Here is a 16,820-nt window from a genome sequence, read left to right as displayed (position 1 = left end):
CCAACATCTTAGCTCCCTGTACCAGTTTTTTTCTATAATTTAAATTTTTTTTTTTTTTTTTTTTTTTTTTTAGTTAATTTATCTATTTAATTTTGGCTGTGTTGGGTCTTCGTTTCTGTGCGAGAGCTTTCTCTAGTTGCGGCAAGCGGGGGCCACTCTTCATCACGGTGCGCGGGCCTCTCATTGTCGCAGCCTCTCTTGTTGCGGAGCACAAGCTCCAGACGCGCAGGCTCAGTAGTTGTGGCTCACGGGCCTAGTTGCTCCGCGGCATGTGGTATCTTCCCGGACCAGGGCTTGAACCCGTGTCCCCTGCATTAGCAGGCAGATTCTCAACCACTGCGCCACCAGGGAAGCCCTATAATTTAAATTTTAACCAAGATTTTTCTTATTAAAGGCAATCCAGGATATTAAAAAAACAAAAAACAAGAAACCTCACTCATAACTCCAAGACCCCGCATCCTTGTTTGTTTCCTAGGGCTTCCTTCTAGCCCTCCTCTGAATTGGTGAGCTTTTTCCATGTCTTTGCTTTAAAATGTCCTCATTCCCTTCATCTTCCTAATCTCCAGGATCTGTTAGGGGGAGATTCCAGTTCCATCAGCACTGCACATGGCCCCGCAGACACAGGCCTGGGTGCAAAGCCAGCCCTACCATTCATTTGGGAGAGACGGGCTGCCGAGCCCACTGCAGGCTGACTATAACTGAGCTGTCTGTGCCTTGCAGAGCTGTAGAGGGGCCAACAGGAGATAACACGCCAGCACTGGCCCCCGGCACCCAGTAAGCAAGCAACGGGAGGGAGCTATATTTAAAAGTAGGACCTGTCTGCAGCCGTGAAGAGGAAGCAGACATCTTCCAGGGCTGCTGCTCTGAAGAGCTGCCCACACCCACTGGCCTCAAACAGCCTCTACCATCTTTAGCATTCTGGGGGAAACCCAAATCCACAGGCTGCTGTGGCCCCTTGGGCTGAATTGCCAGGAAGCCCTTGATGAGTGACTCTCATCGCCCCGCCTGTCCTGTACGAGAGCATCACAGCTGTCTTCCAAGGGCGCACTTGCAAAGGCTTCCCAACTCAACTGATTGGGGTCATCACAGGTCAAGGGAATGGGGTGGATTGAGGCAGGATAGGCTGAGATCCCTGAACACTGGGCCCACCACCCTGAGTGCCTATGACCTGGGAAAGCCCCTGGCCTGGCCAGAGGTCCCAGGTGACCCCTAATCCTCACCCCACCGAAGGCCTGCCAGTAAGGAGACAGCAGCAAGGGCGCAGGGGCTGGTCTCCAATGTCCGCCCAGTGCTGGTCCATGAATGGCTTGCTCTCTCAGCTCCACTGTGCAGAGCCCCTGGGTTTTCTTGGTTTTCACCTCCCCAGAATAATCTTGCTATCAAGGAAGAAAGAAGCAGGCCAGCCTTTGTCTGCCTGAAACTCAGCCATCAGAAACTCCCCAGGGATCCCCAGGGGGTAGGGGGGTTCTCAGGAGGATTGCCCCAGAAAATGCCTTACTCTTAGTGTTGGGGGGAACCACCTATGCCTCAGAGACCCAGAACATGGGAACACACCGGCTTTTCTCCAGAAAGGCCTTGTATGGGAAACACGCACTGCCTTTTCAGACAGGCAGGCTCTGGCAGCCTCTCAAAGTGTGGTCCCCGGACCAGCAGCATCACGGTCTTCCAGGATTATTCGAAATGCAGAATTTCAGGTCCCTTCCCAGACCTGCTGAATCAGAACCTGCATTTGCATAAGATTCCCCGTGCTGCCCAGGCTCTTTCAACTAGGAGAAGGGCACTGTGCCAGACTATCCCCAGAGCAGGTAGCCCTTCCTGGGGCTTTCCTGCTTCTCCCCTGGGTGTCCCTAACTGTGCCTATCCAGATGAGCCTCAGGGTCTCCCGAGCCCATAGGACTGTTGTTCCTCCGTGCTTCCCTGCCTGCCCCTTCTCTGAGGTCCTGGTTTCCTGTATTTTGTGTAGGTCCCCCTTAGCTGTCAAATTATCTGCCCTTTCTTTCCTCCCTCTCTCCCTCCCTCTCTCCCTCTCTTTCTCCCTCTCTTTCTCCCTCCCTCCCTCCCTTCCTTCCTTCCTTCTGATTTGCTGCAGACTGAGAAACCACATCTCCAAGTGTGTTACAACTGCATGCAAAGTAAGAGAAAGCAGGACCCAGGAAGGGGGACTCTGAGGAATTAAGTACAAAAGCTTGAGCCCAGAGTCGGATCTCCAATCAGGCTGCTCCCAGCCGCCTTTGTGGGATGAACGTCTGGCTCTTCGAGTCACCTGGCTCACTTCTACCTGGGGCCTCTCCAGAGCAGAAGAAAAGCACAAAGACCAGTCCCAGCGGGGAGGCAGATGTACAGACAGTTGAGCTGTGATAAGGCCGGAGCATGGGCAGAGCTGGTTCTAACAGGAGTGAGTGTGCAGAGCCCTGGGAGGGAGCCCCTGTCACCAGTGCAGTCCAGAGGTGCCGGGATGTCCCAGAAGGGGGGAGGGGGCCAGCTCCCACAAGGCATTCTGGGAGAGCTGTGTCCTCTTATGGGTAAGAAGGGAAACCACCAAAGAGTGTGAAGCAGAGAAGTGACATCAGGTGGCTGTTTCAGAAAGACCCCTCAGCTCGATGTGCAGGATGGATTTAGGGGGGCAGTGGTGGGGGGATAGTGGAGTGAGCAGTTGGGGGGCATGCAGTAGTCCTCGCTGTGGAGAGGTGCAGGGAGAGAGAAGGTGAGCTGGGAGTGGCAGTGGGTGCAGGTGAGCGCCAGCTTCACCTGTCCTGTGCACAGCCAGTGCTGCGGGGACTCGCTCCTGGGAAATATCTTTCTTTTTCTGGTAAGGGGCCAACATCTTTACAGGCTGCAGGAGACCAGTTGGGTCTCCCTAACCACAGCCTCCTATAGTTCTGCACATGGTGTCTGGAAGTTCACAAAGAAAGGGCAGGTGGCAGGGCAGAGCTGAGCGGCCATCCCCACCCCTACAGAGCATCCACTGTGTGCTCGGGGCCCCGCAAGACAGCAGAGGGGATGCAGAGTCAGGCAGCTGCTACCCAGGCTTTTGAGACGAGCAGGGAAATCCTCTTTGTCCCAAATGCCTGCAGCGGGAGTGCACTGCACCCGCCAGGGACTCCCACGCGGATTCAGCAGGAGAGAGAGCACCAAGCTCCCCCAGCCTCGTGCTCCCAGACTGGCTGCCGGAGCTCAGCAGCGGAAAAGACCTCAGACTGGGAGGTTTCAGCTCCACGCAAACTCTCCCACTGATGCCAGCAGCCCAGTGTGGAAACAAAGCAAGCCAGCCCCCGTGACCACCCTCCAGAGGAACGTGCCGGTGGCAACCAGTTAATGGGCCAGGAGTGCTAAGTGCTTCAGCCACACTGAGGGCACAGATGCCAAGAACCCGCGAGTGACCAGGTAGAGAGGGACAAGCCTTGGAAAGCTTTTGACCTGGCAAGTGTGGCAGGGAACAATTCGTCTATTGGAGCCTTGCTGGGTTCCTCCTGAGGAAGGTGGAGGGCAGCAGGGGCTGGCAGTGCGCTCCTGGGGTCAGACTGTCCTGGTTCAAGGCTCCGGTGACATCCTGTGCTGTGTGTCCTTGGGCGAGTTACCCTCTGGGCTTTGTCCAGTTGCTGCCAAGATTACAGGAAGACAGATAAACTCTCAGCTTATCCGTAAGCTCATCAGTAAGGGCTCACTTTTTTAGTTTTGGCTCATTAAGAGAAATTTCTCATCAAGAGAAGGACCCTAATCCCGGGGTCTCCCCTTGGTCCTTTTGAAATCGGGGCACCTTTGCTGGGTTTGGATAAGTGCAGGCGGCTGGGGACTCGCTTGGGAACAGGGAATGGAGCAAGTGGATCTGGGAATTTAGAGTTACCGGCTATCCATCCAGGAAGGAGGGGGAGAAGGGCATCCCAGGGGACGCCCGCCCTGAGCACACCCTGATGGAGGCGATGGGGAGGCCACAAGGGCTCTTCTGATCAGGGGTGTCGAAATGAGCCAGGGTGGTTCTTTGCTGTAGTAATGGGGTGTCTTCCCCTTGGCTCCCAACACCTCCTATAAAAGGCCTGATGGGCTGGGAAACTGGGCCAGAGGTGCCTCTGGAAACCTAGTTTGCCTGGGAATCCCCAGGAGCCCTGTGGATCTCCGGGGATGGGTGACCCCAAACAACCCGGGGTTTCCACCCCCAGACCCAGTTAGGCCTGGTGTACCCCCAGTAGTGACCCACACTCCCTCGACTCCCAAGCCCAGGAGCCAGGGAGGGAAATGGCCAGGGGGAGGCCCTGAGGGAGGGGGAGGTCGGGGGCTACAGGCCCAGGGGAAGCGGACTGTGGGGGGACTCAGCCGTCCCTCCACATGGAAAGGAAAAGCACCTGGGCTGCCAGCCTCTGGGTCTTCAGAGCCTCCACCCACAGCTTCCCTGCCAGTGGCCCCTTTCCAGTGTCCTTCCTCTGGGCTGGCACCACCTTAAATCCAGCAGCCCTGCTAGGGGCCTGGACCTGCAGCTCTCTCAGTGGAAAGAACCTGGGGCTGGAACTGGAGTGACCTAATTAAGGCTGCGACTGCACACCAAGTGGTCACGCGATCTTGGGGACAACCTGAGAAGGTGGTCACTTTCCTTTTTCCGCATCTCACTTACAGGCAGGTGCCCTGTGTCACGCGGTTGGTGGCACTGCCGGAGGGTACTACACAACCCCACCGAAGGCTCCTATTCCTGACAGCCCTGGGAGCTGGGAAGCTCCACTGGGGCCATAATTAGGGCCTCAGGGCAGCTCCAGAAGCAGAGCTCAGGCCCCTCTACAGAGGTCAAGGTAGCCCTGCCCTGCCTGTGGCCCTGGGTCCAGCCCTGGGGACTGAAGGAAGAAAGAAGTCAGCCACACTCCACCTTAGAGAGCGGACCCTGCTTTCCCAGGGCAGACACCTGGGAGGAGGGGGAGGGGAACCTCCTAAGAATCAACAATAATGGACAGATTGGAAACTGGGGGTTATGGGAGAGAGACTGTGGGGAACCAACAGCCCAGCAAGAATGGGGCCAGGCTGGGGCAACCAGCAAGAGAGAAGAATGCAGTAGCCAGCTGTGACCAGCCTTGAGGGTCAGCGTGAAGAGTCTGAACTTCGTCCCATGGTCCCCACCTGTAAAATAAGGGATGATAAAAGCACCCATCTCATAGTGCTTACGATGTGTAAATGCCGAGAACGGTGCCTGCACACAGCAGGTGCTCTGTAAGCAGTGGCTGTGAGCAGTGGCTGTGCTCAATACAGTTGGCCCTTGTAGGGAAGGGTGTGGGGCGCATGAGCCATTTAGGGAGGGGACAGAGACCCTGTCACTGAGGCCAAGATGGACAGAGCTGCACAGGATCGGGGGCCAGCACCTCTCCAAGGCTGAGACAGAGCCCACCATGTCCCTGTGGGCGCAGAGCTGAGCCTGTCAGCAGCCAGATCTTGTTGGTAGAGGGTTGATGACCGGGGACCGCGGTCCCAGGCACAGTGTTCGGTGAGAATTGCCAGGTGGGGCTGGGGGTCCCCAGGAGCTGCCTAATCCCAAGGCTAGGATCAACTACAGCCCTGGGGTCCCTTGCCATTCTTACTAGGAAGGGGTGGCAGGGCCAGCCTTAGGCATGTGACAGTTTATGAGTCCTGAACGACATCCTTCTACTTCCTGCAAACCTGATCCGAGCTGGCAGAGTGCTAAGGACATAGTGTCAGCCAGAGGCAGCCTTGTGTGGAGACAGACCACCAGTCCTCGCCTCCAAAATCAAAGAATTTACCTTCATTCAGCAACACGGGGGGCAGCTAGGCGGAGACTGAAAGAAAATAAAACCAGGCCTGGACACCCTCCAACACACACACCTACCCACCCACGACTTGTACAAAGGCCTCCACACTGAGAGAAGGGCCGTTAGCAGCAGAACATCAGGCGGGCACTGAAAGGAACCAGACCCATCAGTGCAGGTGACGCGCACCAAAGATGGCGCTGGCCACATGCACTCCCGCCTCTCCACCTGGAGACCCTTCTAAAAGGAGAGGAAATCAGAGGCACTCGACTCATGATGATAAAGGGAATAAGGGAGGTTGGAGGGTCCAAAGACTTGAGATGAAGAACCCCTGCTTTAACCACAGGGCTCAAGGAGGCAGACACCCAAGGCCAAGGTCTCTGTGCAACCAAGTTAGTTTTCATTTTCCTTTACATCTGGAGGGCTTTTGTTCTTTGTTTTTTGTTGTTGGTTTTTTTTTGGCCGCACCACGCAGCTTGTGGGATCTTAGTTCCCAGACCAAGGATCGAACCCGTGCCCTCTGCAGTGGAAGCACAGAGTCCTAACCACTGGACCTCCAGGGAAGTCCCTAAGCCCTTCCTGGCCACAGCCCGGCTCAAACACACCTTGGACCACCTCTCAAAGGAGGTAACACCAAGGCAGCCCTTCCAGGGTGCAGAATGTCACCCAGGGATCCCAGCGGCAGGGCACCAGCTGCCCAGCCCTCTTAGTTGGCAGGAGAAGCAGATACATATGTTGTTCCTGCTCCAGCAATAATCTTCCAGAAGCAACTCTGGGGTCCTAGAGCTCTGGGATCACTCTGCCATCCACTTCTGCTTCTGCCTCTTTTTCCCCTGGGGGGTCCCGGTCTGCCCCAGCCAGTGAAACCCCAGGCCACTGACAGGGAGAAAGGCCGAGAAGTGAGGAAAGGGATGAGCAAGACCACCGAAGGCTCACAGGGCTCAGGATTCAGAAGATTCCAAAGCAATTGCCTAGAACAGGGGCCGGCAAACTACAGCCTGCAGGCAAATTCTGCTCACCAAGTCTTATCCGGACACAGCCATGCCAGTTAGTTTAGGTTCCTTGACGTATTGTCTGCGGCTACTCTCGGTCACAGTGGCAGAGTCAGTGGCAACAGAGACCCTAGGGCCCACAAGGCCAAAACAGATTTACTACCTGGCCCTTTATGGACCAAGCTGGCCCAACCTGGCCCAGAAGGAACTTTGACCGTCTTACAGCCTATCCCACAGCCTCCCAAGAGCCTCCCAACCCTTCCCTGCTGCAAAACTCTCACTCCACGAAGACAGACCACACCTTCCAATGGAACTCCAGAGACAAGGGGCTTACCACCTTTAAGACCATTCTTTTTATTTCTCAACAACTCCAACCATGAGAAAGTTCTTTCTTCTCTACGCTGAACCAAGGCCGTGGCTTCCTTTCACTGAACCCTCATTGCCCACCTTCTGCCCCCTGAGGTCGAGCAGATCCCCACCAGACTTCAGACTCTCAGCTCCCATCCTCTGGCTCCAAGAGCCTCGGCCCCAAGGCCTTTGACCCATCGAGGGCCTGAACCCCTTACCAGTCCTGGCTGGCTGCTCCCCCCTGGTTGTGTCCAGGAAGACCACCACCCCCTGCCCTGAATGCAGCATCTTCACAGTGTCTGCTAGGCTAGCCGGGGTTTCTTATACATGGGTGGTGGATGGCTTTTCCAGGATTTGCATCCTTCCCTGTCAAGCAGCATCATGTTAAATCCAGCCCATTGTTCAGAGTTCGTAGAGCTTCTCGAGGGCAGAAACCCCTCCAGATCAATCTGTATAATCCCAGTACCTGGCATGTGCTTCACTGAATGAATGAAAATACTGAATGAATGAATAGCTCATAGACAGCAGGTGAGAAAGAGGATCATCATTATCATCATGATGGTATCACAGGGGCAGACATTAGCAAATGTACAAACAGTGTTGGCCATGGGAGCCCAGGGGTGGGAGCGCTGGGAAAGGGGTCACAGAAGGTCCGTGCAGCCTTGGAACCAAAGAAGGATTCAGTGCGGGACTTGGGTCTGTGTCTTGGCAGGCCATTGAGCACAGGTAGAGTTTCATCCTGCAGGATGGCACAGTCCTCGCTCCAACAACTCAGATATCCCTGTATGTAGGCCTTCCAAGGACCATCTAGCATTTAGGACCAGGGGAGCCCTTCAATCACCAACACTGAAGGGACACAGAAGCAGGGGGAGGCTGCAGAGTGTGAGCCTGCAAGAGTGCACCTGATACATAGATATTCATGAAGCAGGAAGCTAATAATAGCAAGCTGTGCAAAACCTAGCGTGTGTGCTGGGATCCTACACTGAGTATCTCTTCCCCAAGTCACGGACAGGCCTGGCAGCCACTAGCTCCAGAGCCTGAGACCTGATTCATTCGACACATCCTTAAAGATCACTGGCTCAGCCATGCCGTGAAACCACACATGATGTAGCCCATGTCCACCAAGCCCCCCAAATTCAATGGAAGATGGTATTTCTATTTACTAGTTAGTCTGGGGGGTGGGGAGGTATCACAGGGCTAAGAGTATAAATAAAGTTAGAGTCCCCTGGACCTTAACGCTTTGAAACTAGGCACTTAACCAATTTTGCAAGAGAGAAAGGAAAAAGAACTTTTTTTTGTTTTGCATTATGTAAGATTTTAATAAGTCACTCGAATTCTTACAAAATGTGATTCTCTGTAATAAGGAGGGTGGAGGAGGCTTCCCAGAGAAAGGTGAGGAGCAAGGAATGAGGAGAAAGGAAACTCTCTGCAAAGATAAAACTGCCAGGGCTTCCCTGGTGGCGCAGTGGTTGAGAGTCTGCCTGCCAATGCAGGGGTCACGGGTTCGAGCCCTGGACTGGGAACATCCCACATGCCGCAGAGCAACTGGGCCCGTGAGCCACAATTACTGAGCCTGCGCATCTGGAGCCTGTGCTCCGCAGCAGGAGAGGCCACCGCAGTGAGAGGCCGGCGCACCGCGATGAGGAGTGGCCCCCACTTGCCACAACTAGAGAAAGCCCTCGCGCAGAAACAAAGACCCAACACAGCCAAAAATTAATTAATTTATTTTAAAAAAAAAAAAGATAAAACTGCCAGAAATGGTGGCACCTCCTTCCAGCTCCCCCAACATCACACTCTGGGCAAAGAAAACCAGTGCTTAAACCTCTCTCTAAGAAATAGTTCCCAGTTACAGCGTCTTTCTGCCGGAGACCAAGGCCCCGAACAGAAGCCGGCCTGGGTTCTGGCTGACTGCCCGCCAGGAATTCAGACAAGCCCTGGGTTCTCCTGCCCCACCTTCAAGCAGAACAGTCAAATGTGCAAAATCCAGTGCAGGTGAGGGAATTTCAACTCTAAGGTGGATCACCGTGCACTAAAGAGACAATCAGGAGAGTCAGAAGCCCTCGCCTTTCTCTAAGGGGGAAAAAATCACTTAACTTCCAGTTATTCCCATCCACCTTTCCCTGTGTATAAGGCAATTCACTCAAAAGATACAGATAAAGATCCACCTCCCCAGTAAACCTCCCTAACGGGGCTCCCTTCACCCCTTTGGCAAATTCCCAGCCCTCCAAGTCCACACCCCTTCCTCCCTCCCTCAGAGAAAAGTCTAGCGAGGAGAAAAACTGGGGGTGGGGGAGATGAGAAATGAAGAGTTCCAGGGCAGCCCTGCCTTTTCGGGGTTCAGCAGTGATGGGGAGTCAGGTCCTGGCAGGGAGTCCATGATGTCATCATTTCCGATTCTGATAAAAAGACAACTTTCCCACAGCCAAAGGCTCCTCTCCCCACCCTCTCTCTGGGGCACTGAAACACAAGCTTCTAGTATGCGGCAAGAACATCACAGCTGCATTTTAAGATGCTGTATTTGGGTCCGCCCTTAAGTGGCTGCCCTCATTACCTCCCTTTGAAAGGGGCCTCTGGATAAGCCCAGGGTAATTAAAATTTCCTGTCTAACCTTGACCGCTCCACCAGCTCGTATTACAGCCCTGGACACACACTGTAGAGTCAGTTTCTTCGGGGCCTTCTCACTCTCCGTTTAAAATCAGGCCACTATTCTCTTGGCCCAGCCTATCCAGTAACACTCTTGGAAACGGAGAGTGAACTTTCTCTGGCGGGGCTGGTGACGCCTCTGGCTTCCCACACTCATTAGAAAATTCTCTCTCTTCTATAACACACCAGGCTCATTTGTGGTAGGTCCCAACAATACAAAGACAAATAAATGACCCCCGCTCCAAGAAACTGATGTGTTCACAGGCTGGAAAGGATCCAGGGTTTTTTAAACCTTGAAAATGTAAGAGATCCCTAAGCGAAATACTTTTAAATAGGAAAATCAAATTTAAAAGATCAAAGCACGTTTTGCAGTGTCCGCATGAATCTATATAGCCCCGGACAAAAAGAACAGGCGTACTTTGTTCTGGTCAAGTCAGGTTCTGAGTGAACTCTAAGGCGACATCAGAATCTGGATCTAGAAACGGATTAAAAGTGAAATTCTTGCTGAAAGTAAGTGCACTCCTGGCACAAGTTGGGGGTTTTCTATTGGTTTTGTTTTTTGTAGTTAGATGGCAGCTCCATTTGAGATAGGGTTAGGCTTTGAGAAGACTGATCCCCCTTCTGTTGAGGGTAGGAATCATTCTGGCTTTGGTTACATCTCAGACCTCCTAAATCACCTAAGCAATCTAAAGTGGTTAAGACTCTGACATGTCATGATGCACATAGACAGAGCACCTCTACCCAGGGACAGTAATGGGTTGAAGACGGTCCCCCCCGCCAAAATTCATAGCTATCTAGAACTTCAGAATGTGACCTATTTGGAAATAGGATCTTTGCAGATATAATAAATTGAATTAAAATGATGGCATTCCCTGGCGGTCTGGTGGTTAGGACTCAGCATTTTCACTGCCGTGGCCCGGGTTCGATCCCTGGTCGGGGAACTAAGATCCTGCAAGCCACGCAGCGTGGCCAAAAAAAGAAGTCATACTGGATTAGGGTGGGCCCTAAATCCAAAGACTAGTGTCTTTACAAGAAGGCCGTGTGAAGACACACACACACAGGGAGAACGCCATGTGACTATCAGGCAGGGACTGGAGTGATGCGTCTGTAAGCCAGGGATGCCAAGAATTGCTGGCAACCATCAGAAGCTAGAAGGGGCATGGAAGGGTTCTTCCCTAGAGGCTTTGGAGCGAGCGTGGCCCTTCTGACACCTTGATTTCAGATTCCAGCCTCCAGAACGGTAAGAGAATACATTTCTCTTGTTTTAAACCACCAGCTTGTGGTCCTTATTACAGCAGCCCTAGGGCACTCATCCACTCACCCAGAAGTAGAACGAGTAAGTCCCCTCAACAGAGCCCTGGGGGCAGTCCCAGGGGGACCAATTACCCACCAAGCGGCCACATCTCCACTCCACAGCTCAAGCTGCAGGTGAAATCAACTTCAAAGGAGAAACCAGACATTGCAAAGTGTTTGTAAATTATTTAACAAAAAGGACAACGCACAATTTGCACATCCACCAAAATTATGGCTGTGAAAATTAGTGCCTGAAACTTACTGGCCTCACCATGGGCCAAGCATTGAGCTAACTGCTTCATATACATGAATTTATTTAATCCCCACAGTAAACTCACAAGGCAGGTCCTTTTCTATCCCCACTTGACATAAGGGGAAACCGAGGCACAGAGCTTTTCAGTAGTAACCTGCCCAAAGTAACCTTCCAAGTAGCAAGTGGTGGAGTTGGGGTCTGAACCCAGGAAGCCCGGCTCCCAGTTCATGCTCTGAACAGCCTCACAACACTGCTTCTGCAATGGATAGAATGTGGAAAGCATGGAAAACAAGTTGAGATCTTTCACATGATTTTTTTTTTTAATTTATGCATAAAAACCAAAGGAAAAAGAAAAAGACACATTTCAGTTGGGGGCAGATGTGTGGCAACGAGCAGCTGCTGACTGGACAGGGTGATGGCAGAGTGACACACCCACAGGGCAGGGAGACGAGTCGGAGAGGGGTGGGCATGCCCAGGGCTTCTCCAGGAAGAAGAGGCAGCTGGGAGGCTCCCACAAAGGGGTCTGCTTGCCCAGCCCTCAGAGAGTGGTCAAAGCATGCGCAGAAAAGTTTCGATGCAAGAGTGCGCGTGGGGAGCGGGATGTGAGCAAAAAGTAGGTTTTCAAGAGGACCTACCCAGATGTAGTGTTGTTTTTTTTTAAACTTTTTTAAGTCATGCCGTTTTTTTAAAAAAGTCAAGTAGGACAGCAGGAAGAGGAAAACACGAAAGAGGGCCAGCAGAAAAGCTGGGCCGGGCTGTGAGCAAAGCTGGGACCTCATGAGTTCGTCAGCTGCGGAGGGCCAGCTACAGGACAGGTGGTACTGCCAGGCCAACGGGTGGCAAATCCCCAAATGCCAAGCCCCACAGCAACCTTCCCGGGTAGGAGGGGGCCCACAGCCTACCGCAGCCTGGGCAAGGGCAGTGGGTGCAGGCAGCCCCCAGGGCTGGCGAGATCGGCCGAGCAGGTCCTGGAGCCAGCTGGCCGCCTGGAGCGAGCTCAAGGCAGCAGGACGGCAGAGAGACCAGGGGGTGGTAGGGGGGCTGGTCTGACTTAGTGACCATAGGGGGCCCTCCATGAGATGAGGGGTTTGTCTATCGACTAGAGTCACTGCCACGTGCCCGGCACCGAGGATGGATGAGGACCAAAAGCAGAGCTGTGTCAGAGATGTCCAAGTGACAAAATCTCCCAGACTGGGGAGTGCCTGACCCTGGTGGGGTGGGAAGAGCAAAGTTTCAGCTGCCTCCCAGGTGAGGAAACTGGGTGGAAGCACCTGAGGGGAACCCCATCGGGCTCAGCTGGAGGAGGCTGGGTCTGGAAGCTCGGGGGGGACCGGGTGTGGGTAGCAGGGCAGCCTGAAGGCACGGCAGGGCGGGAAGGCTTCTAAACATGGACATGGGGCCTGGAGCCAAGGGGTGGGGGGACAGCCTTCAGCAAAAGGCCCCTGTTCCATGTCACATGCTGACTTGGCACTGGCCACCCCCTCCTCTCACTCAGTTCTCACCAAACCCTTGAAAGAAAGGGTTGCCCCCGTTTTACAGATGAAAAGACAGAAGTGGTTAAGCAACTTGCCCTTGATCACAGCTAATGACCCTGGAATGAGGGGGCTATAGCCCCACTTTCCTCAAACTCATGATGGATAATTGGGTCTCTTTTTTTTTTTTGGCCGCACTGTATAGCATGTGGGATCTTAGTTCCCTGACCAGGGATGGAACCTGTGACCCCTGCAGTGGAAGCGCAGCGTCTTCACCACTGGCCCACCAGGGAAGTCCAAAGATAATTGGGTCTTGATACTAGGTTTAAGGGGTGGGGGGGCCTTTACCTAACCACTGTTGGGGGAAATATCATTCCCCGAGTGGCCCCTGCCCCTGGCAGCCACAGCAGCTACCTGGCCCTCATGGGAAGGTGGTACTTTTACCAGCAAGAAACTAAGGCTTCGAGGGACTGTGTAGCTTGCCCAGGGTCACAGGTCCGAGGCTCTGTCTGACCCTACGCTTGTGAGGCTCCTCCTGCCACACTGGTGTCTCCAGCCACCACTGGGCCGACTCTAACTTGAGCAGTCTTGCCTCCCCTGCCTTCTAGGACATGGGGGGAAACCCCCAGGAAGGTTTGTTTGCAATGACTCGTGGCTCAGATGCCACTGCCTCGTGACCGGAGCCGCCGTTCGTGCCTCAGGACACTGGAGGCTGAAGGCCTGAGCCTGCCCACAGTCAGGTCCGGGATGGAGCTGTGAAGGCCCTTCACAGGGTCCAGCGCAAATCCCCCCTCCTCAGCAAGAGCCCCACCGCTGGTCCCCCTGCCAGTCTCTGCAGGGGTGGGGCACGTGGCTCAGGACTGGCCACAGCAGTTGGTTCAGAGCCAATAAGGAGCAATAGCAAAGCTACAAAAGACACACGCACAGTAAGGTCTTTGCTGTGGTTACTCTTCCCACTGGACTTGCTGGAGCTGCTGTGGCCACACTGCCACCACCAGGGATAAGCCACCTGAGAATGGGGACAACACAGAGAGGAAGCTGGCTTAAGAAAAAGAAATTAAGCTCTGATGGCATCATTTGAGCTCCCTGATCCAGCCATACCTGACACCAGTCCTTATTTAGTTTTATGAACCCATTAATCCCTTTTTTGTTTATGCCAATTTTGGTTGCAAGTGACAGAAAACCCAACCTTGACTTGTGACTGACACAGTAGCTCTGGAGAAAGAAGTCTCGTGCTCAGGCTGGACTGCCAGCTCTGTGGGACCCCAGACCACACACTGCCTTCCCTTTAGCTTGACCCTCTTCCGGGATCTGTTTCCTCACCAACGCCACCTTGCTTGGTCTCCCAAGCCCCTCTGATTGTGTGGACTCCCTTTATTACTCTTAGGCAGCCAACAAACAAACAAACAAACAAACATCCTTTCAAAGATTGTTCTGCAGAAAAAAATAATAGTAATAAAAATAAATGAAAGAAATCTGAATCACCCCAAAGTGATTGGAATAAGAAGGTCCCCAAGATGCCCTCTCTGAAACCAGCTTGACTGGGAGGAAGTGCTGGGACCTGGGAGCAGCCAGAGGGGGAGCAGTATGCCAGGAAAGGCATAACCCCAAATAAATCAAAGGGGCTGTGACACACCATTCACTATTCTGTCTCTGCCCCAGTGCATTCTTTTGCCTCAACTCAGCCTTCCTTAATGGCCCAAATTAGACCTACCTGGTGTTAACACCAGAGATCAGTGTCTGGAAGCCAGGGACGGGGAAATCAGCGTGTCAGGGAAGCGGAGAAGATGCGGAGGCTCCGGGTACCAGCCTCTGCTGACCTCCGCGCAGGGGCTGGGGCTGGACAACAGCCCAGCCTCAGGAAGGGGCCCAGGCTCCCGCCACACAGCGCCAGTCAGAGCGCCTTTAAATAGAACCTCCACGCGGGAGGACAAACACATTCCAAGCGCATTTTAAACCGCCCCAAGCATGACCTGGCCGGCGGCCTCCGCTCCCCCAGGCATTTTTCCGGTCTTGGCCCAATTCTGGAACTAATATTAATAGCTCAGTTAGGAGCTTACGGTGTGCAAAATACTTTCTGGCCTTAAAAGGCAGGGACGATTACTTCCCCCACTCTCCAGATGAAGAAACTGAGGCCCAGGGAGCTGCCAAGCTACAAGGCCGACTACTGGGGGTCTCTCTACGCTGCCTCCACCGCCCGATGGGGCTGACACGGCAGGACCGGAATGAGCCCCCGCCGGACCAGCTGCCAGCTGCCTTGTCCGGTTCCGGAAGGGCGCCTCCTGCCCAGAAGGCAAGAAGGGGGAAAACAGCCAAGGCGACGCTCCCAAGAGGCTCCCCGAACGTGCTCGCTCCAGGAACGTACTGATCTTTCGTGAAGAGTTTAACAAACTCCCAGTTCTCAGTCTCTGTTGGTACATCAAACCCCGCGCGGCAGCCAAGGATAAGTCTCCTCCTTTGTTTTAAAAGATAAAGGACAACGAGGCTAATTTCTCCCTCGGGAGATAAACTTGGCAGGTGAGGCGCGGCGCGTCTCCGTTTCCTAGAAGTTGCGCCCTGGTCAAATCTCGGAGCCAGCCCGCAGAGGGGGCGGGACCCGCCGTCGGGACCTGGGAGCCCCGGACTCGGGCTCGGCTGCCCGAGGGGAACTTCTGACCTGGGTGAGGGAGAACGGCGGCTCCCGCTCTCGGTGTCCCAGACCCCGCTGGATTCCCCCCACCGCGCTGGGATCGGTCGGGGCGCGCTGGATCTGGGGGGCGTTGGGTTAAATGCTAAAGACACCCTTGGAACCCCTGCACTATCCCACCCTGTGTTCCCCCCCCCCCAAGCGGGGCCCGGGACTCCCAACCAGAAAGACCAACCCACCGCCACCTCCCCCTCCCTCCCGGGCTCAGGGTCCCCGGGGGCGCACGGCGCAGGACGCGGCGGAGAGCTTACAGTTTGAACATGCTCTCCAGGTCCTTGATGAGACGGCGGCTGAACTCCGGGAACTCGGAGTAGGGGTGGAAGACCTTGCAGAGGCGGGGTCGCGCCGCGCCCTCGTTGATGTCCAGCCGTCGGTTCAGCTGCGCGCTCAGCTCGGCGTCGGCTCTGGCGGTGGGCGCCCAGGCGGACGGCTGCGGCTGGGGCTCGGGGACTGGGGCGGCTCGGGGCGCAGGCTGGAGCCCGCCGTCCACCTCCTCCCACTGCAGTCGCCGCTGCAGCTTGCTCGCCAGCTCCTCGCTGGCCATGGCCGCGGTGGATCCGGGGACGCAGGGACTGGGCTGACAGCGCGCTCCTCGCCGACTCGCGACTCTGCGACACTTCGCCAAGACGGGGACCCGGCGGTTGGGTGGAACCGTGGGCGGGGGCGGGGGCGGGGGAGGGGGAGGGCGGGGCGGAGCCGCGGCTTTAAGGAGGCGCTGGGGCTCGGGGACCGCCCGCCCGGCCAGAGGCCACAGGCCACAGGTGTCGCCGCGTTCCGGGGACGTCGACCCGCTCTCCACTACCCGGGGCTCCAGACCGGGAGCTGAGCGCCTCCCGGGACGACAAGTGGACCCTCGGATCAACTCTGACTTTGCCGCCCTCTCCCAGGGAGCCCAGGGACCCTGTGGTCCCCGGGGGAACGGCACCGGGAAAAGTTTCAGTACCGTTCTGGCGGTTCCTTTCTCGTCCACCAGAAGTGCCCAGACTGGAGCCGCTCGCGGCGGGGGACAGACTGGGGGTGGGGGGAGCCGAGCGCCTCCGGATGACACCTACGCGCTCCCAAGGCTGCGGGTGGCACCCACTGGTCGCGAGGTCTGGGTGAGGGAGGCACCCGCAGGGGGCGCGGGGAAGGGGAAGCTGAGTTTCACTCACTGAAAAGAAATGTTTCCAAAACATACTAAAAATACTAAAAACAAATAAGCAAACCAAAAAAAGAACAAGCAAGGGAGAGAAACTCGTGGCTCTCCTGGTGACAAGACACCAGCGCCACTTCGGGGGCTCTGGCTTTTTCTGTGAAACGCAAGAAAGAAAAGAAAAGGAAGCTTGAAAATAAAGAAATAAATCAGCCTTTTTAACAAGAGGGTAAAAACAAGTACAGTCGTCACTCCCCTAA

The 16,820-nt window shown here is 54.8% G+C and overlaps 1 protein-coding gene across 2 annotated transcripts in view; it reads right to left on the bottom strand.

The window, feature by feature from the left end:
* Positions 1 to 16,071, bottom strand: part of EFHD1 (EF-hand domain family member D1) — a 42,320-nt gene extending 26,249 nt beyond the window's left edge. Inside the window, exon 1 of one of the 2 annotated variants that reach the window (XM_082466324.1) lies at positions 15,680 to 16,071. In XM_082466324.1, the coding sequence (XP_082322450.1) occupies positions 15,680 to 15,972 (293 nt within the window). In that variant the 5' untranslated portion in view covers positions 15,973 to 16,071. Of the gene's footprint in view, positions 1 to 14,456; positions 14,476 to 15,679 lie in introns of those variants that run through there. The other variant, XM_082466325.1, reaches the window with a different exon arrangement.
* Positions 16,072 to 16,820: the final 749 nt, after the last annotated feature.

This window comes from Balaenoptera physalus, assembly GCF_965194825.1.
Source record: "Balaenoptera physalus genome assembly, chromosome: 6".
Taxonomy (NCBI): domain Eukaryota; kingdom Metazoa; phylum Chordata; class Mammalia; order Artiodactyla; family Balaenopteridae; genus Balaenoptera; species Balaenoptera physalus.
Note: the sequence above shows the minus strand (reverse complement) of the source record. Positions and strands in the feature narration are given on the sequence as shown.